Raw genomic sequence first — 20,293 nt, forward strand, 5'->3', positions numbered from 1 at the left:
GCGCCTCGCCGCGCCTCGGAGCGCCGCTCCCGCCCGGCCGCCTGCCTCCCTGTGCCCGCCGGGCCGCGAGCGAGCGAGCGAGGGAGCGAGGGAGCGAGGGAGCGCGCGCGCGCGGGCGGCGGGCGGGCGGCGGGGCCGGGGCCGGCGTCGCGGGCCTTGTTGCGTGTCCGCCGCTCGCCCCGCCGCCGCCGCCGCCGCCGCCGCCGCCCTCGCCGCCCCCGCGGCCCCGCGGCCTCCCGCCCGCCATGGCCCGCGCCGCGCCCGCCTAGCCCGCCCGGCCCCGCCGCCGCCCCTCGGCCCGGCCGCCCGGCCGCCCGCCCGCCCTCCACCGCCCCCCGCCATGGAGCCGCCGCGCGCCGCCGCGACGCTGCTGATCCGCTCGCCCAACCGCAAGTTCCGCGACCTGACGGTGCGCTGCGGCCTCGACTGGACCGTGGGGCGCCTCAAGGCGCACCTGGCGCGCGTCTCGCCCGCGAGGCCCGTAAGTCGCCGCCCGCCGCGGACGCCCGACCCCGCGCGCCCTCCCTCCCGCTCTCCGGCCTCCCGAGGGCCGCTTCGTCGGGCTCCTCCCCAGCAGGCCCGAGGGGGGCCGGACCCTCTGCGGCGCCGCCACGCCCGCTTCGCCGCCCTGCCGCGCGCCCTCCCTCCGCGCGCTCTCGCTCCGGCCCCGGGACAAGATTCTTGACCGAGGGCCTCGCCCTTTCGCTGTGCCTGTTTGTGTTCGGGTTCGGGTCCCACCCGCGGCGCTCAGGGCCTCCTCCTGGCGCTGCACTCGCACACCACTCCCGGCGGGCACAGGGGACCCTACGGGATGCCGCGATGCCAACTTCGCCGTCCTGCATGCGAGGCACAGGCCCGCCCTCCGCGCGCTCTCCAGCCCCATCCGCTGACTTCTCGACAAAGACCCGGTCGCACCCATTCCTTTCTTTCACTTCCCCTTCGCCCTCCTACTTTTCTCTCGCAGAGGAACCGATTGCACTCCATCTCACAATCTGATGCTGTTGTTTGTTTTGTTTTGTTTTTTTTTCCGGGGACCTTTCACCAACACATGACATTGTGCTGCCTGCTTGTCCCTCTGCGGCGGAAGCTGGGTCCATTGCAAAGACGCTCGATCCACCAGGAGTAGCGATGGGGCTATCTGTGTGTCCAGAGGCAGACTGGCAAACACACAGGGGATGGGTCATTAAGGCTTAATTTGGAACTGCAGTGAATAGAGTAGATGAAAATGAAGCTTTCACGGTCTTTATTTCGCGGCACTCGGAATGATCAGTGGGCAGGGATTAGTAAACCTTTTAACAAACAGGTTTGGATTTCAGGCTGTGAAATATTTCACCGGAATCTGGTGGAAGATGATTGCTTTCTAGGCTTAACAGCGTAGTGCAGGTAAGAAAGGAGAATGTCTCTGACAAATATGCAGACGTTCATACCTCTTTTTCTTTTTACAGGCTTGCTTTAGTGTTGTCTATTAAATTTAGATAGGCCTGGGCCCGGAGAGATAGCACAGCGGCATTTGCCTTGCAAGCAGCCGATCCAGGACCCAAGGTGGTTGGTTCGAATCCCGGCGTCCCATAGGGTCCCCCGTGCCTGCCAGGAGCTACTTCTGAGCAGACAGCCAGGAGTGACCCCTGAGTACAGCCGGGTGTGACCCAAAGAACCAAAAAAAAAAAAAAAAAATTTAGTTAGGCCTTGAGATTTACAGATTATCTACAAGAAACTGGACATTTATTTATACCCCATTTAGATTTAGAAAACGATATCAGCTGGGTTTTGTCCTCATGATATAAATATTGTTTGCAGGGAAATAATTTTTGATGGGTGGTGCCCACACCTGGCTGTGCTCAGAGCTTACTCCTGATGGTGCTTGGGGGACCATATCTGGGTCTGCTGTGCTCAAAGAAAATGCCTTTTCTGCTGTACTATCTCCTCTGCCCTGCTTTATTCCTGTTCTAAAATTTTCCTTTTTAAAAAAGTATCTGTCTCTCTTATCTACTTTTGCTTTTTCTGCAAGAGTTCTCACCACATCTTCTTTGCTGGAGGTCTGTTGTTTCCCATAGGGGTCAATCAACTCTTTTTACCAGACCTGTTTGAAACTTCTTTACCTTCCCACTGTGTCACTTCTGCTACTTATACACACTGGAGACACTTGGAAGCTGACTCAATCTGCATTTTATGACTTACATAACCTGGTGTAGGCATGGCTTTTCTTCAAGTCTTTTCCAAGTTTCTTATATCTGGTTTATTTCTAGGCTAATGAGAGTGTTAGATTAGGGTCAGTTTAGTTTCTTAGAACTTTACTAAAAACCTTATTAGATTTGATAAGCTTTTGTCCTAACTTATTTATCATTTATGTATAGGAATTGAAGTGGCACTTTTGTTCAACAGATTAACCATTTAATCCTACTAATAAACCACTTAATCCCCAACATCAAAATTGGAGTGCTAGAAGTTTAAAGTTATTGTTTAGAACAGAGCATTTAGCAACATTCACACCATACGGGGGAGTTTAAGTTCTTGGACCACCTGTAGTGACTAAGGATTGGTTCTGTGTTCAGGGATGTCAAGTGCTCTTTGGAGTTTAACAGACCATTTCTTACCTGCATTTATGCTGGTAGGGTGAGTAGAGTGGGAGAGTGTAGCTTAAGTACAGCTGGGAAGCAGCAGGTTTCCTCAGGAAAAATGAGGACTGCTGATGGCTCTGGTCAGAACATCTAATTGGATCTGATGAGACAGGGATGGATAGTGACTTAGTGGAAAACGAATGGGAAGTGCTGGAGGGAGAAGAAAGGGGATTTAAAATTGTCCTAAGAAAGAGCTCTATAAGAATTGGGCCTTCATTATGCTGCTAATGGGTTTTTTTTTTTTTTTTTTTGCCTAAACTTACAACTGTGTACATCTTATGTTTATACTCAGATACTGGTTTGATTATAGATAATTGGCACATCCATATTTTATATTCAGCTGCCTCTACTTAGATCTACAGCCAGTAAGCCCCTGCTTGTCCCAGGAACCTCTCCGGTTCCTGGTATACTTTTGGGGGCTTCCATTTATTGAATTAGATTTTAGAGACCTAGTATTTGAATGTTTATATACTACCGAAGGAGATGAGGTGGTTAATCCTTTGCTCTTTTTATTATGGGGGGCACAGCTGACTCTGCTAAGGGTTTATTCCTGGCAGGGTTCAGGGGAACCAAATGTGGTACTGAGGATAGAACCTGGATTGGCAGCCTGCAGGTCAAGCATCCTATCTGCTGGCTGTGATAACTCTGTGGCCTGGCAAATACAGACCTGAAAGTATTATGTGACTAGTGTTCAACAAGTACGATGTCCTGCAGGGGCTTGGGATGTATGATCAGCTCTGGAATCACGGTATGTTGTATTGCTGTTGAAAGAAAAGGTTCACAGGAACATTACTCTTGGATCTGCACTCAGGACTCCTTGGGGAGCATGGGGGGATCATAAGTGATGGCGGAAAATGGAACCTGGCTTGGAAGCATGCAAGGCAAGATCCCTGCTCACTGTAATACCTCTCTAGGAGGCCTGTGAATACTTTTCATGTATGAACAGTACTGTGTATGTGTATGTCTTGTGTACTTTCAGAAGTTAATCCATCTTTGGTGGCGATTATGAATGAAGATATAATTATCTCTGGCCAATTTTGTTTAGGCATATGTTTTTATTCTCTAGAAACTTAGCTATGAATTGAGTATGATCTGAGTTATAGAGTTAACTCTGTGTTTAACTTTCTGAGAAATTGCCCAACTTTTCCACAGCAACTTTTGCATTTTATATTCACACCAGCAGTGTATAAGAGTTTCAGATTTTTTTTTTTTTTTTGAGTCATACCCGGCAATGCTCAGGGGTTACTCCTGGGTCCATGCTCAGAAATTGCTCTTGGCAGACACGGGGGACAGTATGGGATGCTGAGATTTGAACCTATGACCTTCTGCATAAAAGCAAATGCCTTACCTCCATGCTATCTCTCCAGCCCTAAGTTTCAATTCCTTTCCTTTCCTTTCCTTTCCTTTCCTTTCCTTTCCTTTCCTTTCCTTTCCTTTCCTTTCCTTTCCTTTCCTTTCCTTTCCTTTCCTTTCCTTTCCTTTCCTTTCTTCTTCTTATTTTTTTTTTTTTTTTTTTGGTTTTTGGGCCACACCCGGCGGTGCTCAGGGATTACTCCTGGCTGTCTGCTCAGAAATAGCTCCTGGCAGGCACAGGGGACCATATGGGACACCGGGATTCGAACCAACCACCTTAGGTCCTGGGTCGGCTGCTTGCAAGGCTAACACTGCTGTGCTATCTCTCCGGGCCCAAGTTTCAATTTCTTAACTTCCTCGTTTTCGATCATAGTATTTCTTTTTTTTTTTCTTCTTCTTTTTGGGCCACACCCTCTGACACTCAGAGGTTTGCTCCTGGCTACAGGCTCAGAAATCGCGCCTGACTTTGGGGACCAAATAGGATGCCGGGGATCGAACTGAGGTTCCTCCTGGGTCAGTCACATGCAAGGCAAATGCCCTACCACTGTGCTATTGCTCGGCCCCCATAGTATTTCCTTTTAATTAATTTTTTTCTTACCCTATATCTGGATCAATGTGAAGGTCTGGGAACGCAGCTAATGGTTCACATATGGGCTCTGTGCACATTTGACCATCACATTACACCAAAGAAACTAACATGAACATACTGACAGGCTTTCATTTATTTTCTGAAGGAAACAGTATGAACAGTTATTTTAAAACTGAGACGTAAGGGTTGGAGAGAGAGTACAGCAGGAAGAGAGCACTTACCCTGCATTCTACTTACCCAGGTTTGATCTCTGGTGTCCCACACAGTTTCCTGATTACCACCAAGATTGATCCTTGAGCACAGAACCAGGAGTGAGCCCTGAACACTGCTAAATGTGACCCCAAAACAAAATACACCAAACTAAACCAAACCAAAAAGTATTTGAGACCTAACAGGAGATCATGAGCTTTCTTTGTAAGAGTTGGAAAGAAACCATTGCTGGTAAGTTGAAGTTGGGAAAGAATATGGTATATTTGGGGATCTAAGTGAGTGTCAGTTCCAGTGGGGAGTGTGGAAAGGAAATATATATATACACATACGTACACAGAAATCCAGAAATCCAAGATTTCCTAGGACAGTCTGATTTTGGTTAGGAATTACAGTTAAAACAGGGTGCTGGAATTTAGAGAGTGACAGGATTTGTTTACAAGTTGAAAGGGAATACCACTTAACATAGATTTTTTTTTAGAGAGATTATTAGCATGTGGATTGTGGTTATTTTATGATAACATTTCTTCTCTAACACAAATATTTTTAGTGAAAAACAAAAGAAGTGATTGCAAAGATATGATGGTTTATATCAGTGTTTTATCATCTTTTTTAAATAGATAACCAGGCTGAAGAGACAGCTCACTGGCTGAGCATATACTTTGCCTGTGGGAGGCCCTGCATGATTCACCCCCTCACCCCGTAGAGAGTTGTTAAAAATCATTTCTGAAAAAACGTGAGGGGTAGAGAAGGAAACTTTTTTATTTTAGTGATGTGAACTAACTTGTTAGTTGATGAGCATAAAAAGTCTGAAAGTTGCTGATTTATATTGAGTGACAATGGAGATGGAATGAAATGGACTGATCTAAGAGGTACTTTTTGATACAGTTTAGAGGAGTGCTACTGTTAGATTGGAAGGCTAAGCAAGAAAAAAAAAAAGAAGAAAATATGAGGAAAATTCCCCCCAGTGTTTTGGGAATAACTGGTAGTTTTAGGGAAGGCAGTAGGAATCTTTGCTACTGAAGGAAAGGTTTGTCTAACTGGGAATTGAGAACCATGGCATTCTTATGCCATTTAGTTTGGGAAACATGGTTACAGTGGGGTTAGTCTTCATGTTTTTGATGGACGTGGCTGGTTATTTCACTTTCACCACCTCCAAAGCTCGAAATGCTCTACCACTACGCTTGTGCTACTTTTAAGTCATTTCCTCTAATTTTTGGTAAGCTTAGTTTTCTCTGAGGTCAAGGCAATGTCAGTGTGTAATATGGTCTGTTCCCTTATTTTATGGCTCTGTTTATTATGTATGAGGATATCATCTGATATTTGTCATTTTTCGTATTTTACTAAAAAGAATACTCTATTTCTATCCACCTTTCTGTGAACTATAAGGTTTCTTTCTATTTTATTTTTTTGGGGGGAGGGGCATACCCGGTGACACTCAGGGTTATTCCCGGCTATGTGCTTAGAAATCGCTCCTGGCTTGGGGGACCATATGGAACGCCGGGGGATTGAACCAAGGTCCGTCCTAGGCTAGCTCGGGCAAGGCAGATGCCTTACTGCTTGCACCACTGCTCTATCCCCCCCTTTTAACTATAAGGTTTCATCATTTCTAACAGTTGCGTAGTATTCCACTGTGTCTATATCTATCTATAACCACATTTCTATTCATTTATGGTTTGTTGGACATTTGGGTTATTTCCATATCCTGAACATTTCACTTTGCACTGTGAAGAAATGCAGGTGTGCATATATATCTTTTATCACTTAATATTTTTTTGTGTTTTGAGGATAGATGCCAAGAAGGAATTGCTGCTTAGGTGAAATCTCTAATTTTTTTCTTAGAGAAACCTCCTGTTTTCCATCTAGGCTGAACCAGTTGACCTTCGACCCAAAGTAAAAGATAATTCCTTTTTTACCACAACCCCATTAACTCTGATTGTTTTCTCACTGGTTTGAGTTGATAGCACACTCATTTTGATTTGTATTTCCTTGCTAATAAGTGCCGATGATGAATACTTTTTTCATAAAACCTGTTGACTGTCCTCTTTGAAAATATTTAATTTCTTTTCTGTCTACTTTTTGATGGATTTACTGGTTTCTTTGTTGTTGAACTTTGTGAAAGCTTTAGCTTAGATATTAGATATTAGCTCTTTATCTGAGGTAGAGTATGCAGATTTTTTCCCTATTCAATAGGGTGTTATTTTATTTTAACCTGAGTTTCTTTTCATTGCAGGTTTTTCATTCTGATTTTATTAAGACATCTGAAGGTATGCAATGCATACTAAACAGTTGAATTTAGATAGATAGATAGATAGATAGATAGATAGATAGATAGATAGATCTGGGTCTGAGAAGCATGAGGAATTGGGTAGTATTACATTTGAAATTTAGCTTAAGAAAACTAACTTATATAATGGAATAGAAATTTATTTGACAAAGGCCTCTTGTGGGGACAAAGACAGTGATCTGAATGAAATGTACACAGGACTCAAGATTTTCTAAACCCTGATTCCTTTTCTTGAGGAGGTACAAATGATGAATGCCGTCAGTCTTGTCTGCAAATATCATAACCTGTTGCTGAGTGCCACTGGGTCTTTTGCTTATCCTGCTGCTAAGTGTTACTACGCTTTTCTGTTTCCTGAGAAAGACCTTTTAAACAATAGGACTGAAGCAATGAACAATTCTGGGTTATGCTGGCAATGCTATTTTAGTCAATTGTATTATATGTCAAATAGGTTTGGATCTATTAATGTAAAGTCTTAATGATCATAGTGTTTTTTAGTCTGGGTCTAGTTTGAGACTAGTTTGAGGACTATTCCTTAAAAATCTTTGATTTTTTTTTTTGTTGTTGTTATTGTTGTTCACATCTGGCAGTACTTAGGGCTGACACTTGGCTTTGTTCTCAGGGGTCATTCCTGGTGGTACTCAGGGGACCATATGTGGTGCCAGGGATTGAAGCAATGCACTGTCTATCCAGCCCAAGATCTTTGATATTTATCTTAATATTAAAATTATCAGTGATTTCAATTTTGTTAACTAAGTGATTGTCCTAACTGAGTGCCATGGTAGTTTTTCAATTACTGGTTTTTGTGAAGACTCTGTAATTCTCTTTTACTTTGCTCTGAGAATTTTATTTTAAATCTGTCCACTAAAAATTATGACAGAAGAGCTGGAGTGATAGCACAGTGGATAGAGAGCATTTGTCTTGTACTTACCCAACTTGTGTTTGATCGCTGGCATTTCCCAAATGGCCCCCTGAGCCTGCCAGAGTATCTCTCCCTTACGTGGCACCAGGTATGACCATATAATATACAAAACAAAACAAAAAATATGGTATTGAATCGATAAGTTGTATGCCAACACTTTATATATATATGTACATAGGTGTATATATGTGTACATATGTATATGTTTAAGATTACCTTTTTCTCTAATTTCATCAAATTCAGAAGGAATAGTTGTGCAAAAATACATGACTATTGCCATTAAACTTAATGAGACAAATGTAGATTACTGTGTAGAAAGCCACTGGTATCTAGATTCATTATATTGAAAAAGTTTTACTAAGCAGTAACATACTTTTCTTGTAGCTGACCATGGTTCGATCCCTGGCATGGCCGAAACACGTCTTGCATATATGTGTTCTTTGGCATTGCAAAAACAAAACCTGAAAGTAGATGTGAACGTCTTTCTTTTCTTCCTTCCTTCCTTCCTTCCTTCCTTCCTTCCTTCCTTCCTTCCTTCCTTCCTTCCTTCCTTCCTTCCTTCCTTCCTTCCTTCCTTCCTTCCTTCCTTCCTTCCTTCCTTCCTTCTTTCTTTCTCTCTTTCTCTTTCTTTCCCTCTCTCTCCCTCTCTCTCTCTCCCTCCCTCCCTCCCTCCCTCCCTCCCTCCCTCCCTCCCTCCCTCCCTCCTCCCTCCCCTCCCCTCCCCCTCCCTCCCTCCCTCTCTTCCTTTCTGTTGTTTTGGGCTACCTTGGCAAGGGTTTATTCCCGGCTATGAATGCCGGGATCACTCTTGTGGAGCTTTAGGAACCAAATGGGATGCCAGGGATCAAACCTGGTTTGGTCAGGTTGGCTGTGTGCAAAAACAAGTGCTTTTTATCCGCTCTACATTCTCTTCAGCCTCAGACACTTCTGAATTGTTCTTTTTCTTTTTTGAAACCCTGGCGGCACTCAGGGGTTACTCAGAAATTGCTTCGGGCAGGCACAGGGGATCATATGGGATGCTTGGATTTGAACCACGTCCGTCCTGGGTTGACTGCATGCAAGGCAAATGCCTGTGCTGTCTCTCGGCCCCAACACTTAATTGTATGCATAGTTTGTTTAAGGATTTGAAATAGAATAATTTAGGATTTGGAACCTGCTTCTTTTCTTAGGTGGAGGGCCACACCTGGTGGTGCTCAGGGCTTAACTCCTGGCTCTGTACTCAAGAATACTCCTGGTGGAATCAGGGACCATGTAGTGCCAGGGATCTAAATCATATGCAAGGCAAGTGCCCTATGTAAAATATGTGCCCCACATATTTTAAAGAGAATCTTAAGTATACTTTTAGAATAAAAATACAAACAAAACAATGCAGAACAACAGTGGGACCTTTTATTGGAAGGATGTGCCCCATGAAGTGCTCAGGGGACCACTTGGTGGATACTAGGACATGAGGATATGGTGCTGCTTGGACCCTTGGTGAGGGAGCACGAGGGTCCACTCAGTAGCATTCAGGGCTTTTAGGATTATACATGGCTATGGTGGGAAGGAAGGTGAAGGTAGTGGCTTTATGTGGTAGGCCTGTGTCCTAAGCCCGGCTCTATCTCCAGCTCTGACTAGTAACCTTAGACAACTATTAATGAAAGGTTAGCCATCTTTTTAAGTCTGGGATGTTTCACACTGACTAACAAGACAAACTTCCACCGTTTTTCTCCTGTGTCATGTTTATTTGCAGTACATAAAGCTATCACTTGCTGATTGCGTAAATGTTTTAAGTGGAATTTTGGGGAAAATTCTTAAATTATGTGTGATTTCTGCTTTTTTTCATATAAAGTGAACTTAGCCATACCCATTGTAGGTTATTCTTAATCTTAAGTTTGTATATTTAAAAAAGTTGAATTCTTTTCTTCTTTCCTATTTCTTAGTTGTCAAAGGACCAGAGATTGGTGTACTCAGGCAGATTGCTTGCAGATCATCTGAAGCTGAAAGACATTCTCAGAAAAGTAAGCTTTTCCACCACTGTGTGTTACTGGATACAGTTGGAATGGGAGAGATGTTTAAAGTTGATACCAGTTTGGTTTTCAGATGCCTAATAAAATTAGCTCTTTTTGGGTATTGTAGTCAGGTGAGAATGATTTAGAAAGTAAAGAACATTATGGTGCATTATTTAAACCAAATTAGCCCTGGTTTAGTTTTGTATATACATCAGATAGTTAAATCTTACAGAGTATGCTTGTGTACATTTATTTGCCATTTTGTATAAGGAGATGGCAAATACTATTTCATTTGGAGTTCCAGAGAAGTGCCAGTAATCTCCTCTCAGACATTTTATTACATGTTGCTGAGGAGTTTAATTTCAGGACCAGAAAAAGAAGTAAACAGTTGGTCCATTGATGAGTAAACATTGAATGCTGGTGCTCAGAATTCATAATGATATTTTAAAGCAGCATCTTGAATGATAATTTCATGGCAGCTTTTATCTTATATTTATATCAGGAGTTTATGCTTCTAGAAATTTTCTGCACTTGAGGTGCTGCTTTTTGTTTGTGGTTGTGCCAGAATTGGATTCATAATTTTCTGTTTTTCCCTAGATCTTTGTCTTAAAAATTTTTTTTTTTTGGCAGAAGGGGGGGAGTGTTGGACCATAGTCAGTGGCAGTGCTTATTGCATAATCCTGGCTCTGTCCCCAGTTTCCCTCTCACCCTCCCATGCCCTTTTCTCTGACTGCCTCCGTGGCAGTCATTCCCCCCATCACTCTCGCTCTCTCCCCCTCCCCTTTATTTTTCTTTTAGATACTGTGGTTTGCAGTATTGTATTTGAAAGGGTATCATGCTATCACTTTATATCCTTTTTTATATATTTTTAAAAGTTTTGGTCTGGGGGCCATACCTGGTAGTACTCAGTGATTACTCTTGACTTGGCTCTGGGGAACTTATAGGAGGTTGAGGATTGTACCCAGGTCAGCTGCATGCCAGGCAAATGCCCTACCTGCTGTGCTTTTGTTCTGATCCAAACTGCATCATCAGTTTTTGTCCAGAGTGATTATTTTAAACTATCATTGTCATTCTCTATGTCTTTACTGCATTCCCCTGCTATGTTGACATGAATAGTATCATGTCTGCATATAGTAAAGTTTGACTTCTTTCTTTCCTATCTGGATGCCTGTTGATATCTTTTTCTTGCTTAATTGTTATGGAAAGTATTTCCAGTATTTTATTGAATAGACGTGAGAGTGGACAATGTTGTCTTATGCCAGGTCTTAGAGGAAAGGTTTTTAGTTTTCCCAATTGAGTATAATGTTTGCTGTGGACTTATGGTGACTGATTTTGACTATTTTGAGGAAAGTTTCTTTAATTCCCACCTTGTTGAGAGTTTTTTTAATGAATGTTGGACCCTGTGATGCTGTCTCTGCATCTATTGGTATGATTGCATGATTTTTTTATTAGTAAGGTGTACTATGTTGATTGACTTGACTATATTAAACCGTCCTTGCACCCCCAGGATGAATCTTACTTGGCCTTGATGCATGACCTTTTTTAATGATTTGTTGTATTTCGTAGTATTTTTTTTAGTGTTTTGTTGAGGAATTTTCATCATTGTTCATTAAGAATATCAGCCTGTAATTTTCTTTCTTCTCTTCTTTTCTTTTCTTTTTGTGGTGTCTGTATCAGGGTATTGCTATCAGGGTAGTTAGCTTCATAGCACTGGGAGTATTTCTGCTTCTTCAATTTCCTGGAAGAGCCTGGGAAGGATTGGCAGTAGGTCCCTTTTTAAAGTTTGAAAGAATTTACTAGTGAATCCATCTGGGTCTAGGCTTTTGTTTTTGGGAAGCCTTCTGTTTACCATTTCAATTTCCTCAATAGTGATAGGTCTGTTCGGGTATTCCACATTATCTTGATTCAACCTTGGGAGATTATAGGAGTTCAAGAATTAATCCATATCTTCTAGGTTCTCTTGTTTTGTGGCATAAAGATTCTCAAAGTAATCTCTGATTATCCTTTGAATTTCTGTAGTGTCTGTTCTGACATCCCCCTTTCATTTCTGATTCAGTTTATTAGGGTTCTCTCTCCTGTGAGTCATATCAATCTTTTTTTTTTCCCGAAGAACCAATTCTTGTTTTCATTGACCTTTTGGATTGTTTTTTTTGGGTGTCCAGTTTATTCGTTTCTCCTTTAAGTTTTATTATTTCCTCCTTCCTGCTGCTTTTGGCTCATTTTCAAGTGGTTTGGGCCATACCAGTGACGCTTAGGGGCAGTTATAAGAGTCCAAGAATTTACCCATTTCTTCCAGGTTCTCATGTTTTGTTGCATAAAGTTTCAGATTATTCTCTGATTACCCTTTAATTTCTGCAGTATTTATGGTAATCTTCTTTTCATTTCTAATTTGGTTCATAAAATTTCTCTTTCTTCGTGAGTCTTACTAGTGGTTTATCTTATTTAAAAAAAAACAAAAACAAAAAAAACCAGCTCTTGTTTTCATTGATCTTTTGGATTATTTTTGGGTTTCCAGTTCATTAATTTCTGCTCTGAGCTTTGTTACCGTATTTTCCGGCGTATAAGACGACTTTTGAAACAAAAAAAAGTCAACCGAAAATCGGGGTCGTCTTATAAGCCGAGTATATCCCGAAAAATGTTTCGATATGCCGCTAAACGAAAATTGTTTGAATATTGCCACAAAACGAATTTTCCAACTCGATTCTGCACCAATCACTGCAAGGCTGCTCGGACTGCCTCTCTAACTCAGCCAATCCAACCAGGCTTTTTATGCATGCAAATTAGACAATGTTCTGGACTATAAAAACCCTGCTCAGATTGGCCAGAGTCAGAGAGGAAGTCTATTGCAGTAGAACCTTTGAACCTTTGCTTGTTGTGATTGGGTCACTGTAGTACATACAGTTGCAGCACAGGAACTGTCTGTCTGATACAGCGAATATAGGCCTAAACCTATGTTTAACTGCAAAATTAGGGGGTCGTCTTATACGCCCAGTCGTCTTATACGCTGGAAAATACGGTATATCCTTTTGTCTGCATATTTTTGTTCATTTTGTCGGATCATTTTCCAGTTTTTTTAAGCTGTGCCATTAAATTATTTATGTAGGCTTTCTTCCAATTTCTTCTGCTGTATGTAATTGTTATGTATCTCATCTTCCAGTGTACTGATTCTATCCTCAGCTGCTGTTAACCTGTGGGAAATCTCAAACATGTTTTTCTTCAATTCATCTACTGAGTTTCTCAGACCTGTTATTTGATCTGAAATTTCCGTTTGGAGTTTTCTCATTTCTATCTTCATATTCTCCTGATTCTTTTTAGTTTTCTCTTCTATACTTTGTTTGAGTTCTTTGAACATGTTCCATATTGCAACTCTAAACTCCTTATCTGAGAGACTGACTAGGTGGTTGATCATGTTCAAGTCATCAGAGTTGCCATCTTCATTCTCTATGTCTGGCACTGGCCCATGTTGTTTCCCCATTGTCACACTAGTACTGCGTGTTTTTCTACGTGTTGTGATTGTATTCATTGGCTAAATGCTGTGCACCGTCGCGAAGGGGAGCGGAGCAACCGTGCTCCTCTGGCTTCTCCCTTTCTGGGTGTGTCGACTCACCTCCACGGAAGGCTCACAGGAAGGCAGGCTGGCAGATGGGCCGCACCCAGGATGAAATCAAGCCAAAAATGCAGGACAGCAGAGTAGAGAGGCAGAAGGGTGCTGGCATCTGAGATCCAGCGAAGTTCAGTGGCTCCTCCCTTTCTGGGCGTGTCGACTCACCTCCACGGAAGGCTCACGGGAAGGCAGACTCCCCGGAAAGCTCACAGGAAAGCAGGCTGGCTGATGGGCCGCACCAAGGGTGAAATCAGGCCGAAAATGCAGGACAGCAGAGTAGAGAGGCAGAAGGGTGCTGGCATCTGAGATCCAGCAGAGTTCGGTGGCTCCTCCCTTTCTGGGCGTGTCAGCTCACCTCCAAGGAAGGCTCACGGGAAGGCAGAGTCCCCGGAAAGTTCACAGGAAGGCAGGCTGGCTGATGAGCTAGCTGCACCAAGGGTGAAATCCTTATGTAGGCTTTCTTCCTTCTGATGAATGCTTGCAATTTTCCTAATATTGTTTTTGCTTTGTTCCCTAGATTTCTCATAATTCATCTCTTCATTCTTGTTTTGTTTCCAGGAATCTTGATTTCTTCTTCAATTTCTCTCTAATTCACTGGCTGTTCTGTAGTGAGCTGTCTGATTTCAGGTGTTAAGGTACTTTCTCTGTGCAACTCACTTCTAATTTCAGTGCATGATGATCTGAGAAGGGAATTGATACAGTTTTTATCTTCTTTTGTTTGTGTTGTCTGATATTAGTATGGTTACACTAGCGTTTTTAAGGGAGTTGTTTACTTGAGTGATTGTTTTTCAACCTTTGACTTTGAGTCTGTGTTTGCTCTGACTATTCAGATGTGTTTCTTCAGTATTTTGATTCCTTTTGCCACTCTTTCTCTTAATTAATGCATTTAGTCTATTGACGTGAGAGAGATGATTGGCATGGTGCCATCTTTTTGTCAGAATGTAGTGTGTTTGTTGGGTCTGTTTCCTTAAAGTAGAACCTTCAGCTCTTTTTTTTTTAAGATTGGTTTTGAGTTTAAAGTATTTTTTTAGTATTCATCCATGAAGTTCTGTATCCTTTCTTTTTTTTTTTTTTTTTTTTTTTTTTTGGTTTTTTTTTTTGGGGCCACACCCGGTAACGCTCAGGGGTTACTCCTGGCTATGCGCTCAGAAGTTGATCCTGGCTTGGGGGACCATATGGGACACCGGGGGATCGAACCGCGGTCCGTCCAAGGCTAGCGCAGGCAAGGCAGGCACCTTACCTTTAGCGCCACTGCCCGGCCCCCTGTATCCTTTCTTCAATTCTGAATGAATGTCTGATTGGGTGAAGTATCCTTGAGTTTTGACAGTATATTCCACAAATGTCTTTGGGCCTTCAGAATTGCTTGTGATAAATTTTTTTCTTGTTGTTTTTGGGCCACACTCGGTGATACTCAGGATTACTCCTGGCTCTGTGGTCAGAAATTGCTCCTGGCTCAGGGGACCTTATGGGATGCGGGGGGGATCCTTCCTAGGTCAGCCACTTGCAAGGCAAATAAATGCCCTACTGCTGTGCTTTGGCCCCTGTGATAAATTTTTTTGTCAATCTTAAGGATACTGCTGTATATGATTTCCCTTTTTGATAGGTCGACTTTCAGTATTCTATCCTTATCTATAGTTTTCATCATTGTGATGTATGTACCTTGGGTTGCTTTCCTTTGGATCTCTTTTAGCTGGTACTCTTGGGTTATCTAGGATTTGGTTACATTCACTCTTTAGTTTTGGAAATTTCTCTCTCCTCCCTCTCTCCTCTCCCCTCTCTCCTCTCTCCTCTCTCCTCTTTCCTCTTTCTTCTTTTCTCTCCCCCCACCCCCTCTCTCCTCTCTCTCTCTCTCTCTCTCTCTCTCTCTCTCTCTCTCTCTCTCTCTCTCTCTCTCTCTCTCTCTCTCTCTCTCTCCCTCTCTCCCTCCCTCTCTCCCTCTCTCCCTCTCTCCCTCTCTCCCTCTCTCCCCACCTGGCCATGTCCAGGGGTTACTCCTGTCTTGGCTCAGAAATTGTTCCTGGCAGGCTCAGGAGACCATATGGATGCTGGGGCTCAAACACGGGTTGGCCACTTGCAAGGCCAATGCCCTAGCAGGGGTCTCAAACTCAGGGCCAGTGGGCCACAAACGGCCCTTTGTACAACATTTTGTGGCCCTGCCCTAGATGAATCTTTTTTTGTTTTATTTTGTTTTAGTTGTTTGGGTCATACCCCCCAATGTTCAAGGCTTACTACTGACTTTGCACTCAAGGATCACCCCGACTTTGCCTTCTTCGGCCCCCAGGTAAATTGAGTTTGAGACCCCTGCCAGGTTGTGCTATCCTTTTGGCCTCAAGTTCTCAGCAGTGTTGTCCTTGGCTGTTGATTATTTTTCTGGGTTTCCTCCTGGGTCTCTGGGACCCCAGTGCTTCTTATGTGTTTCAATTAAGTTTATCCCAGAGTTCTAGTGTTGTCTGTTTGCTTTCTCTGAGGATTTTTTCCAGCTTTTTCTTTTGTATGGTCTTTTGCAGCTTATCTACATTGATGATTCTGTCCTTTGCTGCTGTTACTCTGCTGGTGAGAATTTCCAGTGAGGTTTTCATTTTGCCTACCATGTTTTTCAGCTCTGATATTTCTCTTGAAGTTTTCTCATTTCTACTCTCATATCTTCTTAAATCTTGTGGGCTGTCTGCTCCATCATTTTTTTAAGTTCTTGAACATCCTTAACATTTCCTCTGTAAAAGCCCTGATCAGAGTTTATGTAGGTCGCAAGTACTGGTTGAGTCTTGAGAACTATCTTCAGTCACAAGGTGTGTTATAGGGTTCTGCATAGTTTTTCTTTTGTAAACTTTTTTTATGGTACTGTTATTAAGTGTTGTGGTGTAGCTCCTTAACTGGAAGAAATATGCAGCTGCAGAGTGAAGCAGGCTCTTGCTGGTCTCACACACCTCAGCTGGATGCAGACTGGGGTTTTATTTCTCCAAATTATGCCCAAAATTGACAGACAGCTCTGTCTATATTCACATACTGGAGGCTCAGTTCTACCTGGCGCTTTTTTAAATTCAGTCTCTGACCACTGCTCCTACTGGTCTTACCTCCACTGGATTCATTCTGAGGCTTCCCCACCTCCCCCCAAATTTCACCCACAACACACAGGAAGCTGCATCTGGGTTCACATACTCTATTCCAACTGGGATAGAGCACCAACTGGTGCCTTTTCAATCTCTGGCCACTGCTTACAACTGCTCCTGTTGTTCTCATACACTTCAGCTGGATTCACTCTGAGGCTTTTTTTTTTTTTTTGTTATTTTGGGCCACACCCGGTGACCTGTTGGGGTTACTCCTGGCTATGCGCTCAGAAATCGCTCCTGGCTTGGGGGACCATATGGGATGCCAGCAGAATCGAACTGCAGTCCATCCTAGGCTAGCGCATGCAAGGCAGATGCCCTACCACTTGCGCCACTGCTCCAGCCCCAGACTATTACATTTTTGATACAAAAATACTTGTTGTTCTTTTGGTGAAATAATAGAATTCACTGGCATAGATTTATAGCATTAAGGTTTCTTAGTAAGCAGTATTGTTATTTTTTACATAGGAAATATTGAGTAATTAAACCTTATAAATAATAACTTTTGTTATTGTTATATCTAATAAATACTCATTGTAAAACATATTCAAAAGTACCCAAAATACTAAAATGATAAATTTATTTGCAAATTTAAATAATTCATTACTAATAAAGTGACTGCTATAAAGAAATATATTTCGAGTTAACTATTCTGTGAACTGTATTTTTTCTAGCATTGCCTATTAAATGTGATCTTTAATTTCAGCAAGATGAATATCATATGTTTCATCTAGTATGTACCACTCGGTTTCCTCGGAATTCTTCAGAATCTGGCACTAATAGAGAAAATGAACCATTGGCATCCAGCAGCAGTTCTGTGAGTTGTTCTGGGAGAAATCAATATTTGATTTCTGATTATCTTTTTTTTTCTCTTAAAATCTAAGTGTAAGATTCAACAGTCAGAGCTACTCACTTTTGAAAGCATGTTTTTTGTTTGTTGCCTTTTTGTGAAGCAAGATAGTTTTTATTGAAACAAGTGACAAATCTGTGAAGAAAGAGTAAGAGGAAAATACGTGGTTGAGAAAAGACACGTAGACATAAGTAAGATACGTGTTCAAGATAGAATATGAGCTTAAAGAGCAAGCTGGAAATTTTCAGCAGCTCAGCTTAAATTTTTGAATATCGTTCTTAGAGATCAAATACATTGCTATTTTTTGAAACCTGCTTTCTATGATTTATAATTTTTTAGGGTAGTTCAGTAGTAGATATAATATTTGTAAGAAAATGATCAAAATGCTTAGAAACATTACGATATAGTTGTAAAATAAAAGCTCTAGGGCCAGTAAAGTTAAAAACTGTTTTATATGTAGCATGTTTTTCTCATGGATAAATTAATCATATTTTATAAATGCTAATCCTTCTTAAAGTAGGTTTCTTAGTCAAGAATTTAATGACTGGACTTATACATATATTCTAATTGTAGGAGAATGTTTCTTTTCTTAATCTAGTAAGCACTTTCAGAATTGGCTAGTCATTTTTTCGCTTACAGGGGTCCTCAAACTTTTTAAAAAGGGGGCCAGTTCACTGTCCCTTAGACCGTTGGAAGGCCAGACTATAGTAAAAACAAAAACTGTGGACAAATTCTTATGCATACTGCATATATCTTATTTTGAAGTGAAGGAACAAAATGAGAACAGATATAATATATGGCCCAACATAATTTGAGGACCACTGTCTAACATCTCATTTCTCTGATGTTGTTATGAAACTTTTTTGTTACGTTTTTGTGTTTTGGGGGCCACACTCCACACCCGGCAGTGCTCAGGGTTTACTCCTGACTCTGCGCTCATCTCAGGAATCACTCCTGATGGGCTTGGATGACCATATAGGGCAGGGGTGGCAAACAAATTCGACACAAAGAGCCAAAATTTAAAACTGTGAGAATCACCACGCAGTGATCTGCCAAAACAGACAAACACTCACACAAAAGCATATAATTTTAACAATAATATATTAAACACATATTGCATTTTGCCTTTTTGAGTGAGGGTAAAAGTCCTGTTCGCCACCCCTGATATAAGGTGCCAGGTGGTTGGATGCAAGGCAAGCATCCTACCTCCTGTTCTATCTTTATAGCCCTGTAAATGAACTTATTGCTATTAGTACCAAATTTGGGGCTATAACTGGTGATACTAAGGGCTTTTTCAGGCTCTGTGCTCAGGGGTCACTCCTGGTGATGGTCAGAAGTAACTGTGTGGGGCCGGGCGGTGGCGCTGGAGGTAAGGTGCCTGCCTTGCCTGCGCTAGCCTAGGACGGACCGCGGTTCGATCCCCCGGCGTCCCATATGGTCCCCCAAGAAGCCAGGAGCAACTTCTGAGCGCATAGCCAGGAGTAACCCCTGAGCGTCACAGGGTGTGGCCCAAAAACCAAAAAAAAAAAAGAAGTAACTGTGTGTGCTGCTGATGTCTTGACTATGGTGTAAGATAAGTACTTTAATCCCATACTGTTTCTCTGTCCCTTAACACCATATTTTCACAATCATTTAATGAGAAATCTTGTCAAAAAGAAGTCTTTCAGGGGCTGGAGAGATAGCATGGAGGTAGGGTATTTGCCCTGCATGCAGAAGGACAGTGGTTCAAATCCCGGCATCCCATTTGGTCCCCCGAGCCTGCCAGGAGCGATTTCTGAGCATAGAGCAAGGGATAAACCGTGAGCACTGCCGGGTGTGACCCAAAAACCAAAAAAAGTCTTTCATAGTTTGTGTCTCCCTCCAATAATCAGACTCCCTATTAAGGTATTTATTATCTCTTTTATGCAGATAGCAATTACTTTTTTGTTTTTGGATCACACCCAGCTAGTGCTCAGGGATCACTCCTGACTCTGTGCTCAGAAATTGGGGGACCATATGGGATGCCAGGGATCTAATCTGGGTTAGCCATGTGCAAGGCAAACGCCCTATCCACTGTGCTACTGCTCTGGCTCCAGAATAGCTTTTGTTTGGTTTTTGGGCCATACTTGGTGCTCAGGGGTTACTCCTGGCTATGCTTTCAGAAATTGTTCCTGGCTTGGGGGACCATATGGGACACTGGGGGATTGAACTGCAGTCCGTCCTAGGTCAGCTGTGTGCAAGGCAGGCGTCCTACTGCTGCACCACCGCTCCGGCCCCCAGAATAGCATTTTTAAGGAAAGCTTTGATTAATTTTGCAAAAGACTTATGTCTTTTTAGGTAACAGTGCATTGGAAGGTACACATACAAGAACATGTTCTGTCAGTTTGAAAGCAAGGCAGGTGAAATTTTTTTTTAGCAAATTTGGTAGTATGTATGGGAGGATGTGTAACTTTCAGAGTTAGAAAGCTATACAAGATGTAATTGCTTTTAGCTCTACAGGAAACATTTGGTACTTTCTTTTGCTTCTATATTTTTATTTGGGTGTTAGAGGTTAAAACCAGTTCCTCACATGGGAGCACTCAACAAGTGATCCAAGCCATACCCTTCACAGGCAAATGACTTAAGTAGGATGAGAATTGGTGATCTTCAAAGGGGTGTATTGTTTAAAGTTATTGATTCTGTAAAGAACTGGTATACCTGAGCATGGAAAATTTTAAAAATCTCAATTATTATCTTTTTATATCGTTTTAGTAACTAGAACACTGTCTACACAAAATATTTATTGGTGAAAT

General features: G+C 42.3%; 1 protein-coding gene across 1 annotated transcript in view; it reads left to right on the top strand.

Moving 5' to 3' along the window:
• Positions 1–340: 340 nt before the first annotated feature.
• HERPUD2 (HERPUD family member 2) overlaps positions 341–20,293 on the top strand; it is a 38,139-nt gene continuing 18,186 nt past the window's right edge. The window contains exons 1-3 of the mRNA XM_049781737.1: positions 341–481; positions 9,896–9,973; positions 17,379–17,489. Of these exons, the coding sequence (XP_049637694.1) occupies positions 341–481; positions 9,896–9,973; positions 17,379–17,489 (330 nt within the window). The remainder of the gene's footprint in view (positions 482–9,895; positions 9,974–17,378; positions 17,490–20,293) is intronic.

This window comes from Suncus etruscus, chromosome 10 (assembly GCF_024139225.1).
Source record: "Suncus etruscus isolate mSunEtr1 chromosome 10, mSunEtr1.pri.cur, whole genome shotgun sequence".
NCBI lineage: Eukaryota > Metazoa > Chordata > Mammalia > Eulipotyphla > Soricidae > Suncus > Suncus etruscus.